General features: G+C 39.6%; 1 protein-coding gene across 1 annotated transcript in view; it reads left to right on the forward strand.

Annotated features, from left to right (window-relative positions):
• Positions 1-11,766, forward strand: part of ADRA1A (adrenoceptor alpha 1A) — a 174,162-nt gene extending 162,396 nt beyond the window's left edge. The window contains exons 4-5 of the mRNA XM_027599120.1: positions 11,074-11,188; positions 11,666-11,766. Coding sequence (XP_027454921.1) covers positions 11,074-11,163 — 90 coding nt within the window. The 3' untranslated portion in view covers positions 11,164-11,188; positions 11,666-11,766. The remainder of the gene's footprint in view (positions 1-11,073; positions 11,189-11,665) is intronic.
• The last annotated feature ends 6,513 nt before the right edge of the window (positions 11,767-18,279 follow it).

The following is an 18,279-nucleotide window of genomic DNA, read 5'->3' on the forward strand; positions in this document are numbered from 1 at the left end:
GGGTATTTACCACAAAGATACAAATGTAGGGATCCGAAGGGGTACGTGCACCCCAATGTTTATAGCAGCAATGTCCACAATAGCCAAACTGTGGAAAGAGCCAAGATGTCCATCGACAGATGAATGGATAAAGTAGATGTGGCATATATACACAATGGAATATTATGCAGCCATCAAAAGGAATGAGATCTTGCCATTTGCAATGACATGGATGGAACTGGAGGGTGTTATGCTGAGTGAAATAAGTCAATCAGAGAAATACATATATCATATGACCTCACTTATATGAGGAATTCTTAATCTCAGGAAACAAACTGAGTGTTCCTGGAGTGGTGGGGGGTGGGAGGGATGGGGTGGCTGGGTGAGAGACATTGGGTAGGGTATGTGCTATGGTGAGCGCTGTGAATTGTGCAAGACTGTTGAATCACAGATCTGTACCTCTGAAACAAATAATGCAACATATGTTAAGAAAAAAGAAAAAGAAGAAGACGGCAGGAGGGGAAGAATGAAGGGGAGTAAGTCGGAGGGGGAGACAAACCATGAGAGACGATGGACTCTGAAAAACAAACTGAGGGTTCTAGAGGGGAGGATGGTGGGGGGATGGGTTAGCCCGGTGATGGGTATTAAAGAGGGCACGTTCTGCGTGGAGCACTGGGTGTTATGCACAAACAATGAATCATGGAACACTACATCAAGAACTAACGATGTAATGTATGGTGATTAACATAACAATAAAAAATTAAAAAAAAAGAAATGGGTCGAGTCAGAAAACAGTAGAACACATTAGACCAAAGGCATTGAAAGTTGAGGTAGAAAAAAATCCAAGATATTGTTCTACTGTTCTGTATTATTTTTATAGTTCATGGGTCCATCATCAAAATAATTCTCAGAAACAGTCAATCAGAATGACAAGATTGGGGAGTGTCTGTTTTCCACAAAGACGTAAATGATAATTTTTATCTTCACGGTTTGTACTAAGAGTCAGCATCAGATGGCTGTGCTGGCCCTAGGCCCATACGTCTCAGCAGTACACCCCTTTTGCCCTTCTTTTTTTTTTTTTAATTTTATTATGTTATGTTAGTCACCATACAATACATCATTAGTTTTGGATGTGGTGATCCACGATCCATTGTTTTGGTATAACACCCAGTGCTCCATGCAGTACGTGCCCTCCTTAATACCCATCACTGGGCTAACCCATCCTCCCTCCCCTCTCCCCTCTAAAACCCTGTTTGTTTCTCAGAGTCCATCGTCTCTCATGGTTCATCTCTCCCTCCGATTTCCCCCCTTCATTTTTCCCTTCCTTCTCCTAATGCCCTCCATTCTATTCCTTATGTGCCACAAATAAGTGAAACCATATGATAATTGACTTTCTCTGCTTGACTTATTTCACTTAGCATCATCTCCTCCAGTCCCATCCATGTGGATGTAAAAGCTGCATTCATCCTTTCTGAGGGCTGAGTCATATTCCGTTGTATATATGGACCACATGTTCTTTATCCATTCATCTGTCGAAGGGCATCTCGGCTCTTTCCACAGTTTGGCTATTGCGGACATTGCTGCTATGAACATTGGGGTGCATTGGCCCTTTTTTCACTACATCTGTGTCTTTGGGGTAAATACCCAGGAGTGCAATTGCTGGGTGATAGGGTAGCTCTATTTTTAAATTTTTGAGGAACCTCCACCCTGTTTTCCAAAGTGGCTGTACCAACTTGCATTCCCACCAACAGTGTAAGAGGGCTCCCCTCTCTCCACAACCTCTCCAACATTTGTTGTTTCTTTCCCTGTCCATTTTTGCCATTCTAACTGGTGTAAGGTGGTATCTCAATGTGGTTTTGATTTGAATTTCCCTGATGGCTAATGATGATGAACATTTCTTCATGTGTCTGTTAGCCATTTGTATGTCTTCTTCAGAGAAGTGTCTTTTCATGTCTTCTGCACACTTTTTGACTTGATTATTTGTTTTTTGGGTGCTGAATTTGAGAAGTTCTTTATAGATCTTGGATACCAGCCCTTTATCTGTAGTGTCATTTGCAAATATCTCCTCCCATTCTGTGGGTTGCCTCTTTGTTTTGTTGACTGTTTCCTTTGCTGTGCAGAAGCTTTTTATCCTGATGAAGTCCCAAAAGTTCATTTTTGCTTTTGTTTCACTAGCTTTTGGAGCTGTATCTTGAAAGAAGTTGCTGTGGGCGATGTCAAAGAGGTTACTGCCTATGTTCTCCTCTAGGATTTTGATGGATTCCTGTCTCACATTGAGGTCTTTCATCCACTTTGAGTTTATCTTTGTGAATGGTGTTAGAGAATGGTCGAGTTTCATTCTTCTGCATGTGGCTGTCCAATTTTCCCAGCACCATTTATTGAAGAGACTGTCTTTCTTCCACTGCATGTTTTTTCCTGTTTTGTCAAAGATTATTTGACCATAGAGTTGAGGGTCCATATCTGGGTTCTCTATTCTGTTCCATTGGTCTTTATGTCTGTTTTTGTGCCAGTACCATGCTGTGGTGATCACAGCTTTGTAATATAGCTTGAAATCGGGCAACGTGATGCCCCCAGCTTTGTTTTTCTTTTTCAACATTTCCTTGGCGATTCGGGGTCTTTTCTGATTCCATGCAAATTTTAGGATTGTTTGTTCCAGCACTTTGAAAAATGTCATTGGAATTCTGATCGGGATGGCATTGAAGGTATAGATTGCTCTGGGTAGCATAGACATTTTAACAATGTTTATTCTTCCGATCCATGAGCATGGAATATTTTTCTATCTTTTGGTGTCTTCTTCAATTTCTTTCATGACTGTTCTGTAGTTCCTAGAGTATAGATCCTTTACCTCTTTGGTTAGGTTTATTCCAAGGTATCTTATGGTTTTTGGTGCTATTGTAAATGGAATCGTTTCTCTAATTTCTCTTTCTACAGTTGTGTTGTTAGTGTATAAGAAAGCAACTGATTTCTGTGCATTCATTTTGTATCCTGCCACATTACTGAATTGCTGTATGAGTTCTAGTAATTTGGGGGTGGAGTCTTTTGGGTTTTCCACGTAAAGTATCATGTCGTCTGTGAAAAGAGAGAGTTTGACTTCTTCTTTGCCAATTTGAATACCTTTTATTTCTTTTTGTTGTCTGATTGCTGTTGCTAGGACTTCTAGTCCTATGTTGAACAATAGTGGCGAGAGTGGGCATCCTTGACGTGTTCCTGATCTTAAGGGAAAGGCTCTCAGCTTTCCCCATTGAGGATGATATTCGCTGTGGGTTTTTCACAGATGGATTTTATGAACTTGAGGAATGTTCCCTCTATCCCTATACTCGGAAGAGTTTTAATCAGGAAAGGCTGCTGTATTTTGTCAAATGCTTTTTCTGAATCAATTGAGAGGACCATATGGTTCTTCTCCCTCCTCTTATTAATGTGTTCTATCACATTGATTGATTTGTGAATGTTGAACCACCCTTGCATCCCGGGGATAAATCCCACTTGGTCGTGGTGGATGATCCTTTTAATGTATTGTTGGATCCTATTAGCTAGGATTTTGTTGAGGATTTTGGAATCCATATTCATCAGGGATATTGGTCTGAAATTCTCCTTTTTGATGGGGTCTTTGCCTGGTTTGGGGATTAAGGTAATGCTGGCCTCATAGAATGAGTTTGGAAGTTTTCCTTCTGTTTCTATTTTTTGAAACAACTTCAGTAGAATAGGTATTAGTTCTTCTTTGAACGTTTGGTAGAATTCCCTAGGGAATCCATCAGGCCCTGGGCTCTTGTTTTTTGGGAGGTTTTTGATCACTGCTTCAATCTCGTTACTGGATATTGGCCTATTCAGGTTGTCCATTTCTTCCTGTTTCCGTCTTGGCAGCTTATAGGTTTCCAGGAAGGCCTCCATTTCATCCAGATTGCCCAGCTTATTGGCATATAGTTGTCGATAATAATCTCTAATAATTGTTTCTATTTCCTTGGAGTTAGTCGTGATCTCTCCCCTTTCATTCATAATTTTATTAATTTGGGTCCTTTCGCTATTCTTTTGGATAAGTCTGGCCAGTGGTTTATCGATCTTATTAATTCCTTCAAAGAACCAACTTCTAGTTTTGTTGAGCTGATCTACAGTGTTTCTGGTCTCCAATTCATTGATCTCTGCTTTAATTTTAATTATTTCTCTTCTAATGTGTGGCTTAGGCATCGTTTGTTGCTTTTTCTCTAGTTCTTTAAGGTGTAGAGTTAGTTGGTGAATTCGGGACTTTTCTATTTTTTTTTTTTTTTTTTTTTTGAGTGAGGCTTGGATGACTATGTATTTCCCCCTTAGGACCGCCTTTGCAGTATCCCATAGGTTTTGGACTGATGTGTGTTCATTCTCATTGATTTCCATGAATTGTTTAAGTTCTTCTTTGAAGAAGTTGACCCAAACATTCTTGAGCAGAGTGGTCTTTAGCTTCCAAGTGTTTGAATTTCTGCCAAATTTTTTCTTGTGATTGAGTTCCAGTTTTAAAGCATTGTGGTCTGAGAATATGCAGGGAATAATCTCAATCTTTTGGTATCGGTTGAGACCTAATTTGTGACCCAGTATGTGGTCTATTCTGGAGAAAGTTCCATGTGCGCTCGAGAAGAATGAGTATTCTGTTGTTTTAGGGTGGAATGTTCTGTAAATATCTATGAGGTCCATCTGGTCCAGTGTATCATTCAAAGCTCTTGTTTCCTTGTTGATTTTCTGCATAGATGATCTGTCCATTGCTGAGAGCGGAGTATTGAGGTCTCCTACAATTAATATATTGTTATCAAGATGACTCTTTATTTTGGTTAACAGTTGGCTTATGTAGATGGCTGCTCCCATGTTGGGGGCATAGTTATTTACAATTGTTAGATCTTCTTGTTGGATAGACCCTTTAAGAATGATATAGTGTCCTTCTGCATCTCTAATTACAGACTTCAGTTTAAAATCTAATTTATCTGATATAAGAATGGCTACCCCAGCTTTCTTTTGAGGTCCACTGGCATGGAAGATGGATCTCCATCCCTTCACTTTCAGTCTGGGTGTATCTCTAGGTTCCAAATGAGTCTCTTGTAGGTAGCATATGGATGGGTCCTGTCTTTTTATCCAATCTGCAACCCTGTGCCGTTTTATGGGAGCCTTTAGGCCATTCATGTTGAGAGTGATTATTGAAAGGTATGAATTAATTGTCATCATGTTGCCTGTGAAGACGTTGTTTTTATAGATTGTCCCTGTAAATTTCTGTTGTATATCACTCTTGGGGTCTTTCTCCTTTTATAGAACCCCCCTTAATATTTCTTGCAGAGCCGGCTTAGTGGTCACATATTCTTTCAGTTTCTGCCAGTCATGGAAGCTCTGCATCTCTCCATCCATTCTAAATGACAGCCTTGCCGGATAAAGTATTCTTGGCTGCATGTTCTTCTCATTTAGTACCCTGAATATGTCTTGCCAGGCCTTTCTGGCTTGCCAGGTCTCTGTGGCTAGGTCTGACGTTATTCTGATGTTCCTCCCTCTGTACGTAAGGAATCTCTTCCCCCTAACTGCCCTTAAGATGGTTTCCTTGGTTCTAAGATTTGCAAGTTTTACTATTACATGCCGGGGCGTTGGCCTGTTTTCCTTGATCTTGGGAGGGGTCCTCTCTGCCTCTAGGACGTGAATGTTTGTTTCATTCCCCAGATTAGGGAAGTTCTCAGCTACGATTTGCATCTTCTAGTCCTCTCTCTCTCTCCACTCCCTCCAGGATTCCAATTAACCTGACATTGGAACGCTTCATGGTGTCACCTATTTCTCTGATTCTATTTTCATGGATTCTGAGTTGTTTTTCCCTGGCCTCCTCTTTTCCCTTTTTATCTATTCGATTGTCTTCCTGGTCGCTTATTCGTTCTTCTGCCTCAGTTACCCTAGCTGTTAGATTATCTAGATTGGATTGGATCTTATTGATAGCATTTTTAAGTTCTGCCAATTCAGCTTTAATTTCTGCCCTTAGAGACTCTATGTTGCCATTAATTGATTTCTCCATTCTAGCCATTGTCTTCACAATTGCTAGCCTGAATTCCATCTCTGACATCTTGGTTATATCTGCATCCATTTGTAAATCTGCAGCATAAGTCATAATCTCTGAGTCTTTTCTATTTTGGGAGCTCCTCCTCCTAGTCATTCTGTTGATGGGTGTTTGAGGGAATGTATAGAGTCCAAATTATTGACCAGAACCCAAGCAAGATGCAGCTGTTTTCTTGGGACCTTGGGGTTGCTGGCCTCTTGTTTCCCCAGCCTGTCTTCTACGGGAGGGGCCTGCGCGCTGTTACTCAGGCGACCCTGTTTGGGCGGAGTTGCCCTGCCCCCCTGTGGTGGGGGAAGAGCTCAGTGGGAATGAGTTTGGGGGGCTTTTGTTCTCTGGCGGCTTTCCGTAGCGGCCTTCCATGTCTCTTCCATGAGTCAGAGCAGAAGAGACCGTTTCCAACCCTCTGCCTCTGAGCAGAGAGATCGCAGTTTGTTCTTGAGTGAGCTCTCCAGGCCACACTATCTCCGTTTCTGTCCGTGCTGCTATAAACTGAAGCGTCCTGGGTTGTGCGCCCCAAACTGAGGGTTTTAGAATGGAGGGGGGTGGGAGGATGGTTTAGCCCAGTGATGGGTATTAAGAAGGGCATGTACTGCATGAGCACTGGGTGGTATATGAAAACAATGAATCATGGAACACTACATCAAAAACTAATGATGTATTGTATGGTGACTAACATAACATAATAAAATTAAATAGAATTTTTAAAAAAAGAAATTACTTAAATAAATAAACTTTTTTATAAAAGGGCACTGTAGACCAAAGATGCTCAGTTATCATTCCATCAGCTGGGGATGGGGCTAGCCCAGGTGCAGTGTATAAATCTCTGCCACTCTCTTTCTTTCACAAACACCACATACATGGGCTCTCACACATCTACAATTCTATTAGACAAACCTCAAGCAGAATAAAATCGGAAGAAGTTCCTGTTCCCCCCAAAAATGGATAAGTGCATGATATTTTATTTCTTCAAGATAGTACCCTAATGAATATGAGAAATATTTCAGTCATTAATTCAGTCTCTTGATCAGTTTTGTGAAATATATACCAAGTATCGACTATGAAAATATTGCTTGTCAACTGGATGAAGTAAGGCATATAAGGAAGGAAATTCAGTGTCTGACTCAAGGTAGATATGACAGCAAACAGAAGGAGAAGAGGAGGAAAAGGAAGGAAGGCAGAAGAGGGAGAGGAAAGTGTTCTCACATACTGCTAATGGAGCAGGAAATTAATTTACTCCTTTCAGAAAATAATTTGTCGGGGCACCTGGGTGGCTCAGTCGGTAAAGTGTCTGTCTTCAGCTCAGGTCATGATCCCAGGGTCCTAGGATCATGCCCCACATCAGGCTCTCTGCTCAGCAGGGAGCCTGCTTCTCCCTCTACCTCTGCTGCTCCCCTGCTTATGCACACACATTCTCTCTCTCCCCATCAAATAAATAAATAAAATCTTTAAAAAAAAGGAAATAGTTTGTCATTATCTGATAACATTTAAGATGTATGCACCTTCCAACACCAAAATCCCACTCCTAAGGAATTACTGTACAAAAATCCATGCTTATATACTCCCCCAAAATGGTCATAGCAGCATTGTAGTTAGTAATCGCCCAACCCTGGAAACAAAATTACTACAGAAGAAACATAGTTAAATTGTGGTCTGTTCATCCAATGAAATACTATACAGCAATGAAAATTTTAAAACCACAGCTACACACAGCAATGATGACACAGAAGAATCTTAAAAATGTTGATATAAAAGTTGGGTATTCATCTTTTCTGATGGCTGAGTAATATTCCATTGTATATACGGACCACAGCTTCTTTATCCATTCATCTGTTGAAGGGCATCTCGGCTCCTTCCACAGTTTGGCTATTGTGGAGGGGGAGATGAACCATGAGAGACTATGGACTCTGAGAAACAAACTGAGGGTTTTAGAGGAAAGGGGGATGCAGGGATGCGTTAGCCTGGTGATGGGTATTAAAGAGGGCATGTACTGTGTGGAGCACTGGGTGTTATATGAAAACAATGAATCATGGAACACTACATCAAAAACTAATAATGTACTGTATGGTGACTAACATAACATAATAAAATTAAATTAAATTTTTAAAAAATCTTAAAAATGTAATGTTGAACAAAACAAGCCAGATACAATATTCATTCTGCACAATCCCATTTATAAAGTTCAAAATGTGAAAAAACCAAATTAATTTTAGGGATGTGTACATAGGTAGTAAATCATAAAGTAAAACAAAGAAGGGAGGTTGTGATCCACATGATGGTTAATCTTATGTGTTAACCTGATTAGGCCAGGGGACTCAGATACTTAGACACTAGTCTAGATGTTGCTGTGAAAGCATGTCTTAGATAAGATTAACATTTAGTACAGCAGATCACCCTTCATAACTTGGTTGAGCCTCACCCAGTCAGTTGAAGACCTTAAGGAAACAAGAATGAGGTCCCCAGAAGAAGGGATTCTGCTCCTGATTGCCTTCAGACCTGAGCTGCAACATCAGCTCTTCCCCAGGTGTCCAGCCCACTGGCCTGCCCTGCAAGTTTCAGACTTGCCAGTCCCCACAATTGCATGAGCAAACTCCTCCAATCTCTCTCTTTCTCTCCCTTTTCTCTCACTCTCTCGCTTTCCATATAGGTATGTACATGTGTCCTTTTGATTCTGTTTTCCTAGAGAACTCTTTTTTTTTTAAAGATTGTATTTATTTATTCATGAGAGACAGAGAGAGAGAGAGGCAGAGGGAGAAGCAGGCTCCCCACTGAGCAGGGAGCCCGATGCGGGACTCGATCCCAGGAACCTGGGATCATGACCTGAGCTGAAGGCAGACGCTTAACGACCGAGCCACCCAGGCGCCCCTTTCCTAGAGATCTCTAACTAATATGATCATCTAGAATGGGCCTTTGGATTGCTAGGAATATTCTATTCCTTGTCCTGGATGGTAGTTACTTAGGTGTTCACTCCTCAATAATTCATTGAACCGTACATTTATGTTTAATGTACTCCTGTATATATTTTTATACTTTACAATGAAAAAGGATTCCTAAAAGTATTACTTTCTAGCTAGCATTGAGAAGTTCACAAATAATCACCAGATATTGTATGTAACATCAAATGACATGCTTCATAGCTGGACAACTGGGGAATCATGATAAAACATCCAAATGTCATTATACCACATTTTCTTCCAGCACCTGCTCTTTGCCTCCCCCCATTCTCTAAAAACTTAAGTCTCTTTCTTACAAATCCCCACAATACTTCATCTATACCTCTTTCTATCTTCTCTCATCTCCTTGATTAAACTGAACGCTCCGTAAGGGAAAGACTTCTGTCTCTTTCATTTTTGCATGCACTTTTGAGCACAGCCTTCCTGCAGAACAATGGGGATATCTGCAGAGATGGGGCAGAACACATAAACTGAGAAGTGGAACAAAGCTGGTTGAATAAATAAAGCCAGGCGGGGAGACTGGGCCTTATTCTCTAAAACGGGAGCCAGTTATTTTCTTATCCTTTTTACTTTACATGAAAATCCCACTTTCAGGAAGAAGAACCTACAAGCTCGTTCTCCATGTGGCAGGACTTTTCATTACTAAAAGATCTAAATTCCATGTTATTGTAGTTCCAGTGTTGCTGAAACACTTAGATTTCCTCTCTTCTTTGGCCTGCAGAGAGGGAGAAATACAGTTGTTACTAAGGCATGAACAGAGTACTTTAAAACAGAGAAATGATCATCTTAGGATAATGGCCCTTGGTTTCCGTCATGGAAGCACACTTGGGAAGACCCAAGTTCTTACACTGAATTATTGGACACAAGATACAAAAGGCTAAGACCTCATAATTGTTTAGACTGGGCTTTGTCCACAGAGCTGAGTAATATTTTTCCATTATTTAGATGGTTATTTTGACATCAAGTAGACTTAACCACCAGCAGATTAGACTTCCACTTTTTGTTCTCTTGAGTTCATGCATTTTATGTCTAAAAAAACTAATAACCTTTATGATAATGCCAATAGCACCATAGAGAGATTGCCAATATTTGGGGAATGTTTTGGCCCATAGTTTCAGTCATCTCTGTACCATTGTTCTCTCTGAAAACTTCTTCACTGCTGTTCTTTTTCTTTAGCTATAGATGGACTCCTAGCTCTACAGCTTTTTTTCCTTTTAGTGTATTACATTCATAAAATATAAAGCAACCCTCCATAATTGAATCCTATGTGAACCAAAAAAATGAAATTAGAAAAAGCAGAGAAAATGAGAAATGGGAAAAGTGTCTGAGAAAATGGTTAAAATCATGGGCAACTTTCCAGCTTGATTTATGCTGCTTTTAATTGTCAAGTCCCAGGAGCCTCTTCTGCCTGTTCTTTAATAGGAGAGGGGATGATCTATGCTTCAACCCAGAGTGAACCTGAAATGGTGGATGGTGTGTGCATTCAACAATTATGCTCTTCTCGTATGTAGAAAACTTTCCCTGCCTGGGCCGAAAGCTTAGCTCGTTGGTTTATAATTCCCATAAAGGCCAGAGCCCACACAGTGTGCACTGGAATGCCACAGTGTCATGGCACCTATTTTAAAGAATGGTGTTTGTTGTAGATTCTTTGCTCTGCAATTGATGCAGAATGTGTTATACCTCAATGCAAAATGGAGGGAGAAACACATTTGGAGGTCATTATTCAACTGTAAGGTGTTGTATTAGCATGTGATCCCTTACATAGAAGTAAATTTTCTTCTGAAAACAATGAAAAATATGCAAAAATACATCACCTCTTGTGTTACTACTACTCAGAGATAACCACTATTAATTTGTTCGTGTGTGTTATTACAACACATATAGGTGACAGTGTTGTTAAGGACTGAATGTGTTCCCCTAAAATTTGTACATTGAAACCCTAATTTCCAATGTGATAGTACTGGGAGGTGGGGTCTTTGGAAGGTAATTAAGTTTAGATGAGGTCATGAGGTTGGAACCCTCATAATGGGATTAGTGTCCTTATGAGAAGAGGAAGAAACTAGACCTCTCTTTTTCTCTCTCTTTGTGCACAAGGGAGAGGCCATGAGTAGACACAGCAAAAAGGCAGCTGTCCACAAGCCAGGAAGCAGTTCTCACCAGGAACCAAATCAGCTGGCACCTTGATCTTGGACTTCCGGCCTCCAGAACTGTGAGAAATAAATTTACGTTTGTTAAGCCACCCAGTCTATGGAATTTTCTCATAGTAGCCAGAACTAACTAATACAAGTTTGTTTTTTGTTTTTGTTTTTGTTTTTTTAACAGGGACAAATGGTTTTCCATCCCTCTCACTCACAGGTTTCTTTTTTATTTAGCCCATGTGAGAAGTGCTCTACAAAGAGAGGAAGGTTTGTCTGGTAGATGCTCCTCCCTGTAACAGATTGACTAAAAGCAGGGGCTCCAGTCTGTGTTCAAATCTACCACTTATTAGCTGTGTGACATTGGGCACACTCTTTAATCACTCTGTGCCTCAGTTTTCTTAATTTGCACAGGATGTGTACAGTACCTCCTACAAAGGGCTCTTGGAGGCATTAAATTAGTAAATATATTTATAGTACTTAGAACAGCATCTGTTATATGGTAATCACTCCACAAGAATTCACTACTACTGTGCCTCTTACTCTTGTAGACTTCTCGGGTGGAGCACCACAAGCAAGGACCTAGAACTTGAAGAAGAGGTCAGCGAGGCAGAGGCAATGTGAGGCAGAAGGGAGAAGAGGAAGAGAAGCCAGAGAGAGGAAAGTATTCCAAGACAGCCACCCAACTCCATAAGGACCAAAAAGCAATGTAAAAAATTGTCCTGAGCCCAGCCTGGGACCTAACCTTTTCATATGATGTAATTCAAAACTCATTCTGAAAAGAAATTAGTAGTTCTGATCATATGCTTGAGCAATTTTCCGATAAACTTTAATGGAATTAAGACTTGTTCTTGGAAACTGTGCTCTGTGCTGTCAGTCAAGAGTCTAATGGTCATGCATCCTTGGGTGCAGGGTAAAGTCCCAGGTTCATCTCAGTGTAATCATTAATAGTGTGTCCTTGTTCTCTCAAATGTGTGCCAGTTGGGACAATTAATTCTTTGAACAAGTATTCCTTTCTTTTTAATATAGTATATCTTTTTAAATGTAGATTAACAATTATTAGCTAACCATTCTATTTTCCTTTAAATGTGTCTTCGAAAAGTGAATATAACGAAAGCCTTTTCCTATGCGATAAGATTAAAATAAAACTTTGGTACATGTTCTTAACTAAACTGTTAAGAAATATTTTTACTTGACAACAACTCAGTAGGTAAAAGACAAGGTGCCTGGTCCCATCCTCTTATATGGTTGTGACCTGTTAGAAATAATTTGCTACCAGCAATGAATAATTGGCATTTAAAATTAAAAAACACAATAGCATTTTCACTAGCACTAAAAAAGTGAAATATTAAGAGATAACTTTTTTAAAAGTACAAGATCTATATGAAGAAACTACAAAACTCTGATGAAAGAAATAAAAGAGGAACTCAATAAATGAAGAGATATAATATGTTCATGGATAGGAAAACTCAATATTGTCAAGAGGTCAGTTCTTCCCAGCTTGATCTATATATTCAATTCAGTCTCAATCAAAATCCCAGCAAGTTATTTTGTAGATATTGACGAGCTAATTCTCAAGTTTATAAGAAAAGACAAAAGACCCCGAATAGCAAGCACAATATTGAAGAACAAAGTCAGAGGACTAATACTACCTAATTTCAAGATTTACTGAAAAGTTACAGTAACCGAGACTGTGTAGTATTGGTGAAGGAATAGACAAATAGATCAGTGGAACAGAATAGAGAGCCCAGAAACAGATCCACACAAATTATAGTCAACTGATCTTAAACAAAAGGGCAAAAGTAATTCGATGAAAAATAATAGCCTTTTCACAAATTATGCTGAAACAATTGTACATCCACATTCAAAAAAAAATCTAGACACAGTCCTTAAACTTTTCATAAAAATTAATTCAAAATGAATTAACTGTAAAGTAAATGTAAAATTGAAAACTATCAAACTCCTAGAAGATAACACAGGAGAAATCCTAGGTGACCTTGGGTTTGGCGATGACTTTATATTTATTTTATTCATTTTTTAAATTTGTTTTTTAATTCAAGTATAATTAACATGCAGTGTTATGTTAGTTTCAGGTGTACAATATAGTGATTCAACAATACATATACATCACCCAGTGCTCATCTAGGTAAGTGTACTCTGAATCCCCTTCACCTATTTCACCCATCCCCCCAACCATCTCCCCTCTGGTAACCATTTGTTTGTTCTCTATATTTAAGAGTCTGGTTTTTGGTTTGTCTCTTTTTTTCTTTGTTTGTTTTGTTTTTAAATTCCACATATAAGTGAAATCATATGGTATTTGTCTTTCTCTGACCAACTTATTTCACTTAGCATTATGCCCTCCAGCTCCATCCATGTTGTGGCAAATGGCAAGATTTCATTCTTTTTTATAACTATGCCATCATATATAGTGGTGATGATTTTTTTAAGTACCATATCAAAGGCACAATTCATGAAGAAAACAATAAACTTTACTTCATTAAAATTAAAAATTTTTGCTCTGCAAAAGACATTGTTCAGAGGACGAGATGACAAGCCACCAACTGGAAGAAAACATTTTTTAAAATACATAACTGATAAAGGTCTTGTATCCAAAATATACAAAGAAATCTTAAATCTCTATGATAAGAAAACAAGTGCCCAATTAAGAAATGGGCAACAGATCTGAACAGAAATCTCACCAAAGAAAATATACAGATGACAAATCAACATCTGAAGAGGTGCTCCACATCATATGTCATTAGGGAATTGCAAATTAAAGCCATGAAATACCACCAGCAGTATTAGAATGGCCAAAATCCAAAACACTAAAACACCGAGTGGTGGCAAAAATGTAAAGCAACAAGAACTTTTACTCATTGCTAGTGGAAATCAAAATAGTACAGCCACTTTGGAATACAGTTTGACAATTTCTTATAAAACTAAACTCTTACCATACAACTCAGTAATCATACTCCTTAGTATTTATCCATAGGAGCTGAAAACATGCCCACAGAACAATCTGCACATGGATGTTTATTGCAGCTTTATTCACATTGCCAAAACTTGGAATCAACCAAGATGTCCTTCAGTAGGTGAATGGATAAATACACTGTGATACATCCAGACAATGGAACATTATTCAATACTAAAGAGAAATAATCATCAAGCCATGAACAAACATGTTAAAATATGTTAAATTCATATTACTAAGTGAAAGAAGCTAATTTAAAAAGGCTACCCACTGTATGATTCCACCTATATGATATTCTAGAAAAGGCAAAACTATGGAAATAGTAAAAAGATCAGTGGTTGCCAGCTGAGAGAGAGAGGGAGGGAGGGATGGATAGGTGGAGCACAAAGGATTTAGGGAGCAGTAAAACTATTCTGTATGATACTGTAATAGGATACATGTCACTACACATTTATCAAGACTCATAGAATGTAAATGCAAAGAGTGAACCCTGATATCACTTAAGGACTTTAGTTAATAATAATGTAGTAAAATTGGCTCATTAATGGTATCATATGTACCACACTAAAGCAAAATGTTAATAATAGAGGAAAGTGGGGAGTGGGGGTGAATGGGCATATAAGAACTCTCTATGCTGGAGTGCCTTGGTGGTTCAGTCGGTTAAGCATCTGCCTTAGGCTAAGGTCATGATCTTGGGGTCCTGAGATCCAGCCCCACATGGGGCCTCCCTGCTCAGCAGGGAGTCTGCTTCTCCCTCTCCCTCTGCCCCTCCCCCTTGTTTGTGCTCTCTCTCCCTCTCAAATAAATAAAATCTTTAAAAAAAGATGATACAGCACATCTCATAGGAAAGAGTCAATCTACAGGAAGACAATAGAAACCAAGTAAACGCCCCAAAGCAAGAAGGTGACTTCTACACACCAACATTTTCATTCACCACTATGGTGCTGAAGTGGTGCTGACTGATTTGAAAGAACTAGGTTTGCTGTGAAGAACTGGCCTGGATTCCTTGAAGTCTTAGAACCGTCATCCAGATTCAGTAGAAGGATAAATTTCCATTTCACTTACTTTTGAAACTCACCATCCTGCTACTGATTGGCTTATAGCCAAATCCTTAAAGTTTTATGAAGAGAATTCCAGGAAGTTCAACCAAAGATAGGCAATCTCAATATATCTCTGAAAGATAGAAGTAAATGGAAGTGGGTAGCCAGTGAAGCAGAGCTGAGCATGTATGGCTTTAAACTCAGTTATGGAAGCTTCAGGCCTGCCTTGCAGACAGGGAGGATGGGGCTTGAAACTGGGCCTTAATAGATGGTCTGTGTGTGTCAAAGCTCACCACCCATCCACCCCTACAACCACCACCAAGCAAGCAGAAAATGTAGATACCTACAGTCTCCTCCCCAACACAGTACCAGCAAAGACCAAAGAAAAACACAATATAAGCTAGGGAGGTGCTGGTTTTTGTTTTTGTTTTTGTTTTTGGCATTATTTTACAATTTATTTTTTTTATTATGTTCGGTTAGCTACTGTGTCATCAATAGTTTCTGATGTAGTGTTCAATGATTTATTTGTTACATATAACACCCAGTTCTCATCACAGCACATGCCCTCCTTAATATCCATCACCCTGTTGCTCCCTACCCCTACCTCTGTCTCCTCTGAAACTCTGTTTCCTGGGGTCCATAGTCTCTCATGGTTCATCTCCGTCTCTGATTTCTCCCCCTTCGGATTTCCCTCCCTTCCCCTATGGTCCTCTGTGCTATTGCTTATGTTCCACATATGAATGAAACCATAAAAAAAACCAAAACAAAACAAAACTGAATGAGCTGTCTTGCTATCAGCCAAGTAAGAACAAAGACACAATTTGAAAGGTACTTATGTAATGACTCACCCAGTTAGTAGGTCACCTCCAAATCAGCCTTTTTATTGCCTCATGCTTAGATACAAACAAGCAAAGTTTGCCAGACCTTCCTCAAATAAGGAAAACTCACAACATGAAAAAGACAGACAGACCAAGATAAATGCAACTGAGTTTCTCTTTTACTTCACCTGATAGGAACTATGAACGCAATTGCAAATTTGTTTGCAATTTCCCAGTGGACAGCTGGTGTTGCTTCCCCAAGAATATGCCAAGATCCAAGATGCCAGTTTCACCATGTGGCGAGGCCTGGTCATAAACAGAGTCAGCCAATTAGAGCGTTCTAGTCATTGTGACAGCTACTGGAGGGCATTTTAGTTTGTTGCACACCTCAGTGGTTCACTTCATGCACAAGAGAGTCAGGGTGGCACCCACAGAATGTTTGCAAGAACTGGACTCACACTGAGTAGCTGCTGTTCATGCTTTGAAGTTTGGGAGAAAGCTAAATTCAGAAGTCAATTGTAAACAAGAGTGGTTTGGCTATGCTTGTATTGATACTTGCTCTCACTGGGAGAGGGGTTAGTGTGTGACCAACCTTCACTTCCCTTGCCTGGAGGCTCACGTGCTGCCACCATTTCAATTATGGGAAGGAGACGTGGAGTGAGAACTGGCAAGGATACTCTTAAGTTCCCGGGAGGACTAAGCCACCACATTCTTGTGATGAAATGCATGTCCTAGGCATTGAAAATGATGGTCGGACATTTCGATCAAAGTCCATTATTTTTGAGAAAACCCAAGAATGTCATTCTATTGACTCTTTCAATTCCTTTTTCCTTCTTTAGTTCAGGTTTTTATGGTACTGTTCTATTTTGCCTTCAAAAATAGAACTTGAAGTAAGTAGCTGGTGGCTTCCTTGACCTTTTCAGAGAACTGTTGCAAACAAACTCTTGTATTTGTAGTTGAGTACTGGACATCCTGTCAGTGCTCAGTATAAGCTGTTTTTAAATGTACTTCATTAAAGTTGGTGCCAACCTCACGGTCAGGATACTAATTTGTTTACAGAAAATGGACTTATAGCAATTAGAATGAGTTCTCAGAAAGACCTGAAAGACACTCTCTGGTTCTCAATTCTGATCCTAGAAAGGGAAGATCAACATTTGGATGCTTTATGCATGCTACGTAAGGCCAGAACAAACACAGTTCTTGAGTAGCTCCTTCTTTGCAACTGCTAGGAAGGAGACAGTAGTATATAGTGAGGGACATGAATGAGTGAGACTAAAACTTGGCTGTATTTCAACCCTGGCCATGTAGCATTGACAGAGGACATTGCTGACATTGCTATCAATGTCCAGATCCAGAATCTCTTGTGCTTAAACTTGGTCTCATGGAAAGGTCATGGGATTCATACCAGACACTCCTTCAATACACAGGAATTTCTCAAGGAGCATATGTAGCCCAGTCTGTATTCTTGACTCTGATCAACCCTTATCACATTGGAGAGGACACAGAGACAAACCCTTTCCCAATGGTTAACATGTATAGATGATCCTCCCAGGTCCACTTCTTACAAAATAAGTGCTATCAGAGCCATCAGTGTGTGAAATATTAGAAGTCTAAGTGTGTGAAATATTAGAAGTCTAATATTGCACTGCAAATTAGCCATAAAGAAACTTCCAAACATTAATTTCTCAGATCTTCCCAAAGTTGCAAGGAATCGTTCCAGGTATCCCATGTGAATATATTTGCTATAAAGCAAGGCAAAGCCTTGTGGCTGGTGAAAGGGAAGAGTTCATTCACACACTCTACCTTGAACTCACTCCTGACTTATATAAGTATCCACACAGTTCCCAAACATTGGTCTGGATTTCAAGAACTGAAATTTAAATTCTACTTGTAAGTTCTAAGGATCTACAGGAGTGAACAGTCCAGTGTTAACTGTTGGACCTTTTTTTTTTTAAAGATTTTATTTATTTATTTGAGAGAGAGAGAATGAGAGATAGAGAGCATGAGAGGGAAGAGGGTCAGAGGGAGAAGCAGACTCCCCGCTGAGCACGGAGCCCGATGTGAGACTCGATCCCGGGACTCCAGGATCATGACCTGAGCCGAAAGCAGTCGCTTAACCAACTGAGTCACCCAGGCGCCCGGACCTTTTTAATACCAAAAAAATAGTAGTTATCCAACTAATTCATCACACTTAAAAGTGGGCATTCAAAGAAGCTTCTAAACAATAATTCATGTTGTTGAGGACTAGAATCAAGGTTCTGAACCTTAATCTTCCCTGAAACATCAAGAAATCCACATCAACATTTTTGCATTTTTATATTTTGCCAAAAATAAGT

Source organism: Zalophus californianus, chromosome 2 (assembly GCF_009762305.2).
Source record: "Zalophus californianus isolate mZalCal1 chromosome 2, mZalCal1.pri.v2, whole genome shotgun sequence".
Classification (NCBI taxonomy): domain Eukaryota; kingdom Metazoa; phylum Chordata; class Mammalia; order Carnivora; family Otariidae; genus Zalophus; species Zalophus californianus.